Source organism: Kryptolebias marmoratus, linkage group LG5 (genome assembly GCF_001649575.2).
Source record: "Kryptolebias marmoratus isolate JLee-2015 linkage group LG5, ASM164957v2, whole genome shotgun sequence".
NCBI lineage: Eukaryota > Metazoa > Chordata > Actinopteri > Cyprinodontiformes > Rivulidae > Kryptolebias > Kryptolebias marmoratus.
The window spans coordinates 5,009,492-5,022,573 of NC_051434.1; the positions used below are offsets into that span (position 1 = coordinate 5,009,492).

A 13,082-nucleotide genomic window follows, 5' to 3' on the forward strand; every position below is an offset into this window, starting at 1 on the left:
TGTCTGAGTGTCAAAAAGCCCTGATGACCACTGACAACACTGAGGCCTTGACTTTCCACAAGTTTCATATTTATATTTATATATTCCTCCAGCCATTCATAGAGATCCTACAGAGGAAGGTACTTTGCTACTGATCATAAAAACTTGTAAAAGTTAATTACATCAAACTGCTGAAAATGATTCACCTTCAGACCCTGTGCTGAACTTACCCCGCCTCCTGCTCAATGACTGCTGGAGACAGGGACCAGCTTCCACACAACTGTGCACAAAAAAGTGGGTAAAGAGGATGGATGGTTGGAAAATTTGTAGAAAACGTCACTGCTTGTAGACTGACAAAATGATGTCAACAGAGTGAAACTTTGACCTGTAAAATACCAATCCATCTTTAAAAAACTAATAAAAATGAACAAAAGAAATTACCGAAAATTATTTTTTCAAAAATCAATAAAAAACACAAATGTTAACACTGATGCCCGGGATGATTTAAACTTCTGACTGAAGCTGCATTAATACAACCAATAGCACATATTACCTAAGTGCTATACTGTATATAAAATTTATAGTTTTATCTTATTGTACCTTTTGTACCTTTTTTCTATGCTAATTGCTGCTGTTGATATGTTGCAGAGCTATCAAATTAATTTTGTTTTTTTATTACAATGATGTAATATAAAACTGATGTCAAACTTTTTTATGTTTGTTACTGATTTTATTAAATTCTGTCTCAAAGACTAAAACTAAAAGCTAAGCATTTTGGTAAATAATCAGTTGTTTCTGTATTCTTACAATTTCTTAACATTTCTGTTGATGCTTTTACTTTTGTCTCCGGAACCTCTGAGCTACAGAAAAGCTTGTAAATAAAATCAGCTGAAATATTTAAAGTTATATTTTAATTTGGAGCCTGAGGAACAGTCCACAGCAGTTCTGGGTCCGGTGCTCTGAAAAAGACTCTTTGAGTACAGAACCACAGTGGAGGCAAACAAATAATGGATCTTCTTTTTGATGGTGATTAAGGAAGTGAAGCTTCAGCTCTCTGGTTCTGTTTCTCTCAGGGAAATGTTGAAGTCGTGAAGCACTTCATTTCACTGTTTAACCCAAACAGACGCAACCTGAAGACCTGATTATCAACGGTGAGTACCAGAAAAAGTTATCAGTCTCTGACTGAATAAAACTTTGATATAACTTTATTTAAAAAAGATACAAATCAGGAAACCTTATTTATAGTTTAGGCTGTGTTTATTGTCATTCTCTTTAGGTAAATTATTATATAAGATATTAGTTTACTGATGAAAAGAAAACAGCTTATCACTAAACAGTTTATTAAGAACAATTCTGACAAACTGCTTTCTATTGATTTTTTAACATTTTACATCAAAGACAATGAACAATCACCCCATTCCAGCACCAGCTGTGACAAACAAATGAAACACAAACAGGAGAAAATTAAATATACAGAATATATATAAATATAAAAATATAGCTGCAGATCTCCAAATCAGCAGTGTTAGCCTCCTGGCTGTCAGAGCTGTGAATGCTTTTTGCAAAAGAGAGATCAAATGAAGTCAGCCACACAGAAAATCACTTATATAGATAACACTTTTTTCTATTCCATCATAAATGCTAAATAATACGTTACCTATTAATTTGTAAAATTGTTCTGTTGTTTAACATTTGTTTGTTTGTCATTTTGGGCTAATCTTGGACACATTTATTTATATCATTTCATAGTTCTGGTCTTCATTTAGCCCATTTTTTAATGGTTTTGGAGATTTTTTGATGCATGTTTTTCACCTTTTCATGGTAGTTTTGTTAGGTTGGGTGGAGAGCGCAGCAAACTCAATGCGCAGAGTTGTTGTGGTTCCAGGAAAAAGAAAAAAATATTTTAAAATAAAAGAACCGAAAGCAAAGGCTGACGAGGCAGCAAAATCAAACCATAACAAAAATGCACGGTGATACAAAAATGACCAGGCAGGAACCAGGCAGGATGTGTAATCAACAATGGACCAGTGAGTAAATGGAGGAAATGACCAGGTTTTAAAAACAGAGGGTAATTAGGGGAAGTGGGCACTGGTGAGTGATTACAACTGAGGAGAAGTGAAAGATGACAGGAATGCAAAGACAAGAAACAAAAACTGAACGAAGACAAGACTAAGTGTAAAGATAAGTAAATAACAAAATACAAGAAACAAGAAACCCAAACTTACACATAAAAAATAACAATAACCCCAAATCCTGACAAGTTTTACATCTTTTTGCTGGGTTTTTGTCTTTGTGGTAATTTTATGCCTCTGTGTAAATGTTTTATTCATTTTTCAACAAAACATTTGGGCTTTTAGACCAACAGCCACATGAAGTTGGACTCCAGCGACAGTCAATCAACCCTAACCCTAACCCTATTCTTATCGCTGTTCTAGATATGAACAGCGATAACAATAGCTGTTTATAAACATGAGCTTCATCAAACTAATATCTTTGTAAATTATTTAAAATATATATTCCATGTGTGTCTTTCACAGATGATCCTTGAACAACAATGACAACATCACAATAACTTAACAACCATGGCTGCTAGAGGAAGTTTGTCTTCTCACTTCATTTTCAAACTTTTCCTTTTCCTGCTTCATTTTACCCACTCTCTGACTTATTTTCTAAAGGGCTGTAACATAGATTATCAGGAAATTCTATCTGCTGATGTCTCTTTAAACTGCGCAGACAGGAAACTTACAACTGTCCCTGATGACATCCCTCAAAATGCCGGTTCAGTGCAGCTCAACGACAATCTGCTTAAGGAAATTAACAAAGAGGATTTTTCTAGATTGTTAAAGCTGAAAATTCTGAATCTAAAATCAAATCAAATTGTCTATGTAGAGGATGAATCCTTCTTCAGGTTAGTTTCATTAAAAACACTGATCATGAAAAATAACGGACTAACCAACCTGACAAGTGACATGTTTAAGGGCCTGTCCAACCTCACCGTGCTTGACCTCAATAACAACAATATTCAGTTCATTCCTAAATCCGCCTTCCACTTCCTGATCAGCTTACAAACTCTAGACTTAGGTTTCAATGCTCTCCAACAGGTCACTGACATTGAGCCTATTTTACAGCTATCAAAACTACAAATTCTTCAACTTGAACTCATTTCTTTCTCTACCTTTGATACAAAAGACCTGCATTTGAATCGCTCCTCAAGTCTTAAAGAGCTGCATATTTCTAGTGATAAACTCAAAAGGTTTAGCATCACAACTCCAATCTTTCCTTTCCTCAAAACACTGGAACTGTCTATACTTTGTCATGACTTTACATGGGACATACCGGACAAAACCCTACTAAGGAACATAACACAGGTTTATCTTTCTGGTTCAGCTCTTTCCTTTAAGGGGACCCAAAAAATCCTGCAGAGTTTGGACTCACTGACGCATCTCAAACTAAATCTACTGAAAGACTGGTTTGAAAAAGTTTTATCTACGGTCTGCAAAATACCAACACTGCGGAAGCTGGATTTGTCTGACAACATCATTCATAATTTGACTTTTAAACTCGCATCTTGTTCTCAGCTCACAGAGATAGACCTATCCAGCAGTGTGGTAACTGACTTGCCAAAAGGCTCAATACAGTCAATGAAGCAGCTGCAGTCCCTGAATGTGAGTTACAATAAGCTCATCAAGGTTCCATACGACATCAGAAGCCTCACCTCTCTTGAAATTTTGAATATGGATTACAATTCAGTCTTCGAGTTGAACTGTGAGGATTTTAAGGACACAGTACATCTTAGAACGCTATCTCTGAAAAGTAATCGCATAGTTAGCATGAGCAGGTGTGTCTTGGAACATCTGACTGATCTGAAATTTTTAGATCTAGGTCACAATCAAATTCAATATTATGAAGACATCTTTGAAATTGCCCTACATAAACTTGAGTTCTTGGACTTAAGCTACAACCCCATAGCATATTATGAAACAGAGGAGTTCCAAGCTTTATGGTCCTTGAAATATATGATTGTTGGAACATTTTTTACTGCACAAGCAAAACAAAAAACCTTTCAAGGATCAAACAATTTAGAAGATGTTTTTATCTCACATGAGCATGAGTATGAACCTAATTTCAGGGGTTTAAAACACGTGGAAACTCTTACGATATACTTGTACTGTAACGATGATTTCAAAGTTCCTCCTGGAACAAATTATGAAGACTCAATCCACTTCAAATCTTTGAAAACTTTAACAGTAATCTGTAGAGGTGATCGCCAAGGCTTTCCCTATATTATCCCACAAATAATGCTCGAGGGTATGGAACATTTGGAAATGTTTAAAGCTGTGAATGTCTATAATGAGGCCCCAGGAAGGGGGACATTTTATTTTTACCCCCATCTTAAAAGTCTGACAATATCAAAAACCGATTTGACAGATTTAGACCCTGAAATGTTTCTAGCTATTCCAAAGCTGCAGAGTCTGGATCTTTCAGAGTCTAATATCAAGTCTTTGGATTTTCTGCTGCAAGCCAACCTTAATGCACTCAGATATCTGAAACTGACTGACAATGAAATCAATGTGATTAATGAGACAGTGTTCCAGTTTCTCCCCTCTCTGACATATTTGGACCTGAGCAACAACCAGTTCAGCTGTGAATGTTCAAATGCAGGTTTTATCCAATGGATAAAAAACAACAAGCAAACACAGGTGGTAAACGCTCATCAGTATGAATGTTTCCTTCCTGTGGACAGACAAGGTACCCTTTTACTAGACTTTGATGTCCAGTCCTGTTGGAACGATGGCAGCTTCTTTTACTTCATCTCCAGCACTTGTCTGGTTGTTCTGACTCTCCTCACATCCTTCATCTACCACTTCCTGAGGTGGCAGCTAGCCTACACATTCCACCTCTTCCTGGCCTTTGTCTACGACAGCAGGAGGAGGAAGAAGGGAGATCCTCATCAGTTTGATGCCTTTGTGTCCTACAACGTCCACGACGAGGACTGGGTCTACAGAGAGATGCTTCCAGTGCTGGAGGGAGAGCAGGGCTGGAGACTCTGTCTGCACCACAGAGACTTCCAACCAGGTCAGCTACAAGTTTTTATTCCTTCTTTTCTTTAATAAATAAATTCAACACAGGTTAGACACCACACCTGTTTTGCCTCAGTGAAGTCTCAAGTACTGAAGGTGTTTTGTCTGAGGACTCTGTTGTCCTGTCGGGGGTGTTCAGAGTAGTAGTAATGTAACTTGGAGAGGTTGATTAAGAAAGACAGCCTGCCTGAACTAATCAAAGTTATGTTTTGTTTCGAGAATTCTGTCAAATCACAATGGTTTATAACAAACACCATGTTCAAGCATGAGGGTGTTCCTCCGTGCATGTGCCACAAGTTAATGATCCAGTTTTTAGGTATCATCAGATCTAAAGGGTGGAATTCAAATATGATTATGATGCAGAAAGTTGTCTTGCATGATGAGCTCTGACAGAGCACTTACAGTCAGTTAAGAAATATTTTAAAATATCTCTATATGTAAAATACAGTTTGAAATAAATAATAAACATTAATTGCTTGTTTTAGTTGTGGCAGAAAAATGTTTGACAAGGCTTTAAATTAGATTTTGTCATTTTATTTGATGCACTCAGTCAAGGTGAAAACAGGAGGTCATCTTTGCAATAAATTTATTAACTACAATAACATGTTTGGATGTTAGAATCACCCGATTCATGTTTGCTTGAACTGAAGCGTGGAAAACTAGCAGCAGATGTTCTTCATATTTAAAGAATCAGGAGGAATTACTGCTTGGTTAATTTTATGACTTCTGGTAGTACCTCTAACATAAAGCTCCATATGCCTTTAATGGGACCAATATAATATAATGTGAGAAAAATAACTCAAAGCTGAGAGCATTCTGCTCACTGCATGCTTATGCAGCTTGTTTTATATGTTAGACATGTTTTCATTTTATTTATTAGGAAGCAATTGTTTCGAGCAACATCTATCCTTGTTGTTTAACAAAATATTTAGTTCTTATCTGCTTCCTGTCAGACAGGCAGTGAACTGAGAATACAGCTGCACACGCAGGTTGTTTTCTTTCTGGTTTCACATCCACTCTCACAACTTCTAGTAATGACAGGACTAGAAGCTCAGTTGCCGAATGTGTTGAACTCATTTTACTGGTTTTCATGTGGTTTATGATGTGAATGCCAGTTCATTAAACAGACATTGCACTTCTCTAATTTTAAGGTGTTGCATGAGACAGAAGTGGTGTGACTTAGACTCACAGGTTTTTAAAGTTTGTAAAAGCAACAACCAGGAAGAAATAGCATGACTCAGGGTCAGGGGTCAATCATGGCTTATCTCACTTTTTTATTGTTCGTAGCAAAAACTAAAGATTTCACTGTATCGCTTTATCAAAAAAGGAAGAAGTTATGTGAATATTTTATTAGTTGTCTGTCTGCACAGTACAGACAGTGTGTTGTCTTATGTGAGCGGATAATATTTAAATTTAAAGCAGCATATTTGTTGTGTCCACAGGTAAACCAATCATGGAGAACATCACTGATGCCATTTATGGCAGCAGGAAGACCATCTGTGTGATCAGCCGCCACTACCTGCAGAGTGAATGGTGCTCAAGAGAGATCCAGATGGCCAGGTGGGGGCGCTGTACTGACATATACAGTCACTTAAAAGACAAACAAGAACTAAGTTCTATGTATTCATAATCAAGACTCACATCTCTAACAAAATGTATTTGTCCAAGGACATATTTTGTGCATAATCAATAAATAATTATGGGGACATAGAAATAAATAAATGCAAGACTTTTGTGACTTTCAAAAAAGATTAAATGTCGGATAGTTTTTGTCTCAAATATAATTTCTCTTTCTTTTTTTCTTCTGTTTTCCTGCCCTCTTGCAGCTTTCGTCTGTTTGACGAACAGAAGGATGTGTTGATCCTGCTGTTTCTGGAGGACATCCCTTCTCGTCATCTGTCTCCATACTACCGCATGAGGAAGCTGGTGAAGAAACGCACCTACCTGAGCTGGCCTCAGGCTGCACAACACCCAGGAGTCTTCTGGCAGAATGTCCAGAGAGCTCTGCAGACAGGAGACGCTCTCACTGAGGAGACAGACCTGCTGACTGGACCAGCAGGACCCTGAGAAATGCAGCAAAACTGTGAGGTTAACAGAAGGTGAAAAACTAAAAGTTTTAAAAAAGATTCTCAATAAAAGGACACACTCACTGTCAAAACTAGTTTATCAAGGATGCCAAGAGTCATGATACGGATCTGTTTATATCAGTTCATCATAAATACCCCTATAATATAACATTACTCCATTAGTTTACATTTGCTCTGTAAATATAGAAAACTTTATTATTAATAGTGTACAATATGCCAGCACCAGTGTGTGTCGGTTGCCTGTCTCTGCAAATGTTGAATTTTTCTGTTTTACTTTGTTCTTTTATCATTATACAGCAGTTTGGCCAAAGGTGTTGTTTTATAATGTGCTTTATAAATAAAGTTGTTGTGTAAATTACTTGTTTTTACCCACATAGACTAAACTGATTCTGATTTTTTTGGGTCTTTGTGTTGTTTGTTTCATCTCACATGTATGTAAAGTACCCCCACCTGTGGCTGACGGGCTCTGGAGGTGGCCAATTAGTCACTTTTTCACCTCCACCCTAGAATTTGACCACTTCTTCTTCACCTCGTCCACCGTCCTCTCTGTCCCACCCACTGATTTAACAGTGATAACAACGTGTTTCCGCTCACAACACTTCCTTTTATTTGTAATGCTACTACCATGGCTCCCAAAAATGATACTTTTTTCTGTTCTCCACCTCACTCACCAGCACATCGATTTATGTCTCGGTGAAATTTAGTTTCTTTGCTCTTTTCTCCGTGGTTGCCATTGATAACCATGAAATAATACTGATCAGCTGGCTCATTTAAATCCACCTTCACATCCATGAGGTGCTTTGCATCGACCATTTATGGCTGAATGTGGGCGTGTGGAGGGCGGAACCTGAGGCGGGACCTTGTGAGCAAACCTGTAGGTACAGGTATGGTTGCTGCTGGTGTTCGTACGCAGTTTTATAAATCTTAATTTTTTTTTTGGCATACGCCAGTTTTGTCTTATGGGCATACATACACCTTTAGTATGAATTCTACGCAATGTTTTCTAAGTGAGACCTCAGGGGCAATGGTTTCGAGCAACGTCTATCCCTGTTGTTTAACCAAATATTTAGTTCTTATCTGCTTCCTGTCATACAGGAAGTGAACTGAGAATACAGCTGCACACGCAGGTTGTTTTCTGTCTGGTTTCCCATCCACGCTCACAACTTCTAGTAATGACAGGTGTAAAAGCTCAGCTGCAACTAAAAATGGAGCAAAAACTAAAGATTTCACTGTATCTCTTTATCAAAAAAAGGAAGAAGGTTTGTGAATATTTTATTAGTTGTCTGTCTGCCCAGTGCAGACAGTGTGTTGTCTCATGTGAGCGGATAATATTTAAATCCCTTTAAAGCAGCATATTTGTTGTCCACAGGTAAACCCATCATGGAGAACATCACTGATGCCATTTATGGCAGCAGGAAGACCATCTGTGTGATCAGCCGCCACTACCTGCAGAGTGAATGGTGCTCAAGAGAGATCCAGATGGCCAGGTGGGGGCGCTGTTATACTTATACATGTTTTATTTCAGGTAAACTGGACAAAACAAAGTCTGGGCTGGTCCAGCTGAACAAACAGCAACAAGGTAATGGCCACAAAAGTTATTGTTGCTCTTAATGATAAAAGGCTGGCTCAAGGTTTTCAATCTGATAGAAACTACAAGATCAAATTGACAATAAAATGCAGTCTTTATTTTTTAGGCATTGGTGGCTACTGCTGCCTAATGTTGGTCTCGTGATATGGGTCCAGACAAGAGTTGTTGTTTACTGGAAAACTTTGATCTGAAATTTTGAGATTTTAAGATGGTCAATATGATTAATCTATTAAAAAAATTCTTAACTCTTACAGAAAGTCTTCTCTAATAAGAATATATACCAATAACAAACTACAGAATACAATACTTTAGTTAATGCATTTTCAAATTACAGTCAATTACAGAACTTCCTGTGTTTTCTTTTCACAGTGACACATATTTTAAGTGCAGCTCTCTGTCTCTTTCAGGGAAGTGAAGCAAGTTCACCATTTAGTCAACATGAACACTTTCTCAAAAACGGTGAGTATCAGACACATTTTTTGATCTATGATTGAATTTAACTTTCATTTCATTGCTTAAAAACTAAATCTAAATAATCATACATTAACATAAAGTCATGTTGTTTCTTATAGAAAACACTGAAAGTGTTCATGGAAAAAATGAAATAATTTGTCAGGTACACAAGGTTTACTTGCATAAAACTAATGAACACAGAAGTGAAAGTTATGCAACAAAGCTTATTTTAAATGTAAAAATATACTGTTTAATCAGGTAAGCATCCTTTTTTTCTTTATTTAGTATAATAAAAAATACTATTTTAACAAGTGATTTGTTTCATTGTCTAACTTTTAAAATATTATTTACTTGTGATTAATGATTCATTGTTAATGAAAAGTAGTAAAAATAGCCTAATAAAGTTGAAAAACAACATATTTCTTAAGTTAAATTCCATTTTACAGTTTCTTGAGTGTAAACAGAGTCAAGTTACCTCTGCCGTAGAGCCTGGAATTTGGGGCCTCACAACACCAACATCTTGACATTTTATGGTCTTTTTTTTGTCACTGTCCACATTTGGCAACACAATATTGCTGTTTCAGTGATATTATTTTTTTAATTAGGGAAATTCATCAAACTTGCTTTAGCATCACAGTGAAATCCTCTCTCATATGGGAAAAATGCTTAACTTACAGCAGTGGTGTCCAATCCTGGTCCTGGAGGGGCCACTATCCTGCATGTTTTAGATGTTTCTCTGCTCTTCAGCAGGTCTTCAAGTTCTCCAGAAGCCTGATAATCACTCACTCATTCAAATCAGGTGTGTCAAAGCTGAGAAACACCTAAAACATGCAGGATAGTGGCCCTCCAGGACCAGGAGTGGACACCACTGACTTATAGTAACAAATAGTACAAATATAACTGTGTGTACTTGCCTTCTGCAGATGATCACCCTCCAACAACACTGACAACAACCTCACAGTAATCTAACAAGCATGGCTGCTGTGAGAAGTCCACCCTTCATGTTGAGACTTTTCTTTCTCCTGCTTCTTTTTAACTCCTCGCTGGCCTATTCACTGAAAAACTGCACTGAAATTTATCAGGAGAATCCCTCTGCTGGAGTTGCTTTGAACTGTGCATACAGGAGATTTAAAACTATTCCTGATGATATCCCCAAAAATGCTGTGTCGATACAACTTAACGGCAATTGGCTGCAGAAACTTAACAAAGATGATTTTCATGGCATGTCAAATCTGGTCTTTCTGGATGTAAAATCAAACTGCATTTCTTATGTGGAGAATGGATCATTTGCTGATTTGGTTTTGTTGAAAACACTCTACATGAGGTCTAACTGTCTTAGCAACCTCACTGGCTTCATGTTTCAGGGCCTGTCCAGCCTCACGGTGCTTGATCTCAACAGTAACAAAATTCAGGTCATTCATAATGCAGCTTTCCAGTTTCTTACCAGCTTACAAGTTTTGGATTTAAGTGAAAATCAGCTGCAACAAGCAAGTGACATTCAGCCCATCCTACAACTACTGCAGATACAAAGACTTGACCTTACTTGCAATTTGTTTTTCTCCTTTGAAACCAAAGACTTGCAACTGAATTTCTCCTCGAGTCTTAAAGAGTTAGTTATTTCTAGCGATTACCTGAAAAAGTTTAGCATCACAACACCAGTCTTTCCTTACCTACAGAAGTTAGATCTTTCTTCATGTGCACAATCTCTGAAAGTGAAGTGGGACATACCTGACAAAAACTTACTGAGAAACATAACACAGCTGTATCTGGCTGGTACTATGTTTTCTGTTAAAAGGGAACAAACACTCCTACAGAATTTTGACTCACTGAGGCATCTAAGTTTACAATATTGGAACAGGTTTATTGAAAAAGGGCTGTTATCGACAGTCTGCCAAATATCAACATTGAGAAGCCTAGATTTGAATAGTAACTATCTCAAAAATTGGCCTGTTCAACGCCTTGCTTCTTGTTCTGATCTCACAGACCTTGACCTGTCCAGAAATGAGATAGCTGAACTTCCAAAAACCTCAATACAATCGTTGAATAAACTGCGATCTCTGAATATGTGTCAAAACAAGCTCACCAAAGTTCCATATGATGTAAGAATCCTCACCTCCCTTGAGATCTTGAATATGAATGCCAATCTTATTTCTGAGTTGAGCTGTGAGGATTTTGTGAACACAACACATCTTATGGAGCTTTCCCTGAACAAAAATCGTATTACCAAACTGGATAAATGTGTTTTTGAACATCTTAGTGATCTAAAGCTTTTAGATCTGAGTAACAATCTGCTGCAGACAGTTGGAGACACCTTCAAAGGTTCCCTGCAGAAACTTGATATGTTGGATCTGAGCCACAATGCCATATTAATTCTCAGTGCAGGTGAATTTCAAGGTTTACAATCCTTGAGACATATGAATGTGGCATCAAATAATTTTCCATTGATGGAACCTAAAACATTTAGTAAACTAAACAACCTGGAAGATCTTGTTGCATCACTTTCATTTGATTTTGTAACTTACTTTAGAGGATTGCAGCACTTGGAGAATCTTACAATCTACTTATGCAGGACCGGACCCTTAAAAATCCCTGTACCAAAAGATACTGAGGCCTTCTTTCAATTAAAATCTTTGAAAAATCTAACTGTGATTTGCAGCAGCAAACGCTCCTTGATTCCCCTTGAAGTACCAAAGGAACTGCTTCGAGCCATGAAACATTTGGAAAGTTTCAAAGCTGAGAACATCTATAATAAGCCTCCGGATTGGGACACATTCCAGTTTAACACCCAACTCAAGAGTCTGACATTAACAAAGACTGATTTGTCAAATTTGAAACCTAACCTGTTTCTACCGATCCCAAACCTGCAAGTTCTTGATCTTTCAGAGTCTAATCTTAAATCTATAGATTTTCTGGTGCAGGCCAATCTTACTGCACTCAGATATTTAAAACTTACTGACAATGAAATGGTTGGGATTAATGAGACAGTCCTCAGATCTCTCCCCTCTCTGATATACTTAAACCTGGACAATAATCCATTTAACTGTGAATGCTCAAATGCAGATTTTATCCAATGGATAAAGAACAACAAGCAAACACAGGTGGTAAACGCTCATCAGTATAAATGTTCCTTTCCCTTGGACAGACGAGGAACATTTTTACTAGACTTTGATGTCCAGTCCTGTTGGAACGATGGCAGCTTCTTTTACTTCATCTCCAGCACTTGTCTGGTTGTTCTGACTCTCCTCACATCCTTCATCTACCACTTCCTGAGGTGGCAGCTAGCCTACACATTCCACCTCTTCCTGGCCTTTGTCTACGACAGCAGGAGGAGGAAGAAGGGAGATCCTCATCAGTTTGATGCCTTTGTGTCCTACAACGTCCACGACGAGGACTGGGTCTACAGAGAGATGCTTCCAGTGCTGGAGGGAGAGCAGGGCTGGAGACTCTGTCTGCACCACAGAGACTTCCAACCAGGTCAACGCTCTCTGTTATCATTTTTCTTCTGTCTTCTTTAACTCATAATACAAAGTGCTGCTGCATTGGCAAAACAATGAGAAATATTTCAGTGAGCATTTTTTAGGCACCTGTAGCTTTTTGGTTTTCATTTTTAGTTCATCTTTCAAGTTTTACTGTCTAATTTTTATTTTAATTCGTTTAATATCACACCTGTTGTGTCTACAGGTAAACCCATCATGGAAAACATCACTGATGCCATTTATGGCAGCAGGAAGACCATCTGTGTGATCAGCCGCCACTACCTGCAGAGTGAATGGTGCTCAAGAGAGATCCAGATGGCCAGGTGGGGACGCCGTTTGAATGATAGCTTTTCCTCTGAGAGAGAAAAGCATAAGGTTCAATAGATTTATTATCTACTGAACTTTATCATTATTTATA

General features: G+C 37.7%; 2 protein-coding genes across 3 annotated transcripts in view; both read left to right on the plus strand.

Moving 5' to 3' along the window:
- The first annotated feature begins 1,055 nt into the window (after window positions 1–1,055).
- LOC108243890 (toll-like receptor 13) lies at window positions 1,056–7,521 on the plus strand. The gene is made up of 4 exons (XM_017429621.3): window positions 1,056–1,130; window positions 2,517–5,055; window positions 6,503–6,620; window positions 6,887–7,521. Exons 2-4 carry the CDS (start codon window positions 2,562–2,564, stop codon window positions 7,125–7,127), a joined length of 2,853 nt encoding a protein of 950 aa, XP_017285110.1. The 5' UTR covers window positions 1,056–1,130; window positions 2,517–2,561; the 3' UTR covers window positions 7,128–7,521.
- A 1,617-nt stretch (window positions 7,522–9,138) lies between these two features.
- Window positions 9,139–13,082, plus strand: part of LOC108243930 (toll-like receptor 13) — a 5,007-nt gene continuing 1,063 nt past the window's right edge. The window contains exons 1-3 of one of the 2 annotated variants that reach the window (XM_017429689.3): window positions 9,139–9,194; window positions 10,112–12,662; window positions 12,870–12,987. In XM_017429689.3, the coding sequence (XP_017285178.1) occupies window positions 10,163–12,662; window positions 12,870–12,987 (2,618 nt within the window). In that variant the 5' untranslated portion in view covers window positions 9,139–9,194; window positions 10,112–10,162. Of the gene's footprint in view, window positions 9,195–10,006; window positions 12,663–12,869; window positions 12,988–13,082 lie in introns of those variants that run through there. The other variant, XM_037975904.1, reaches the window with a different exon arrangement.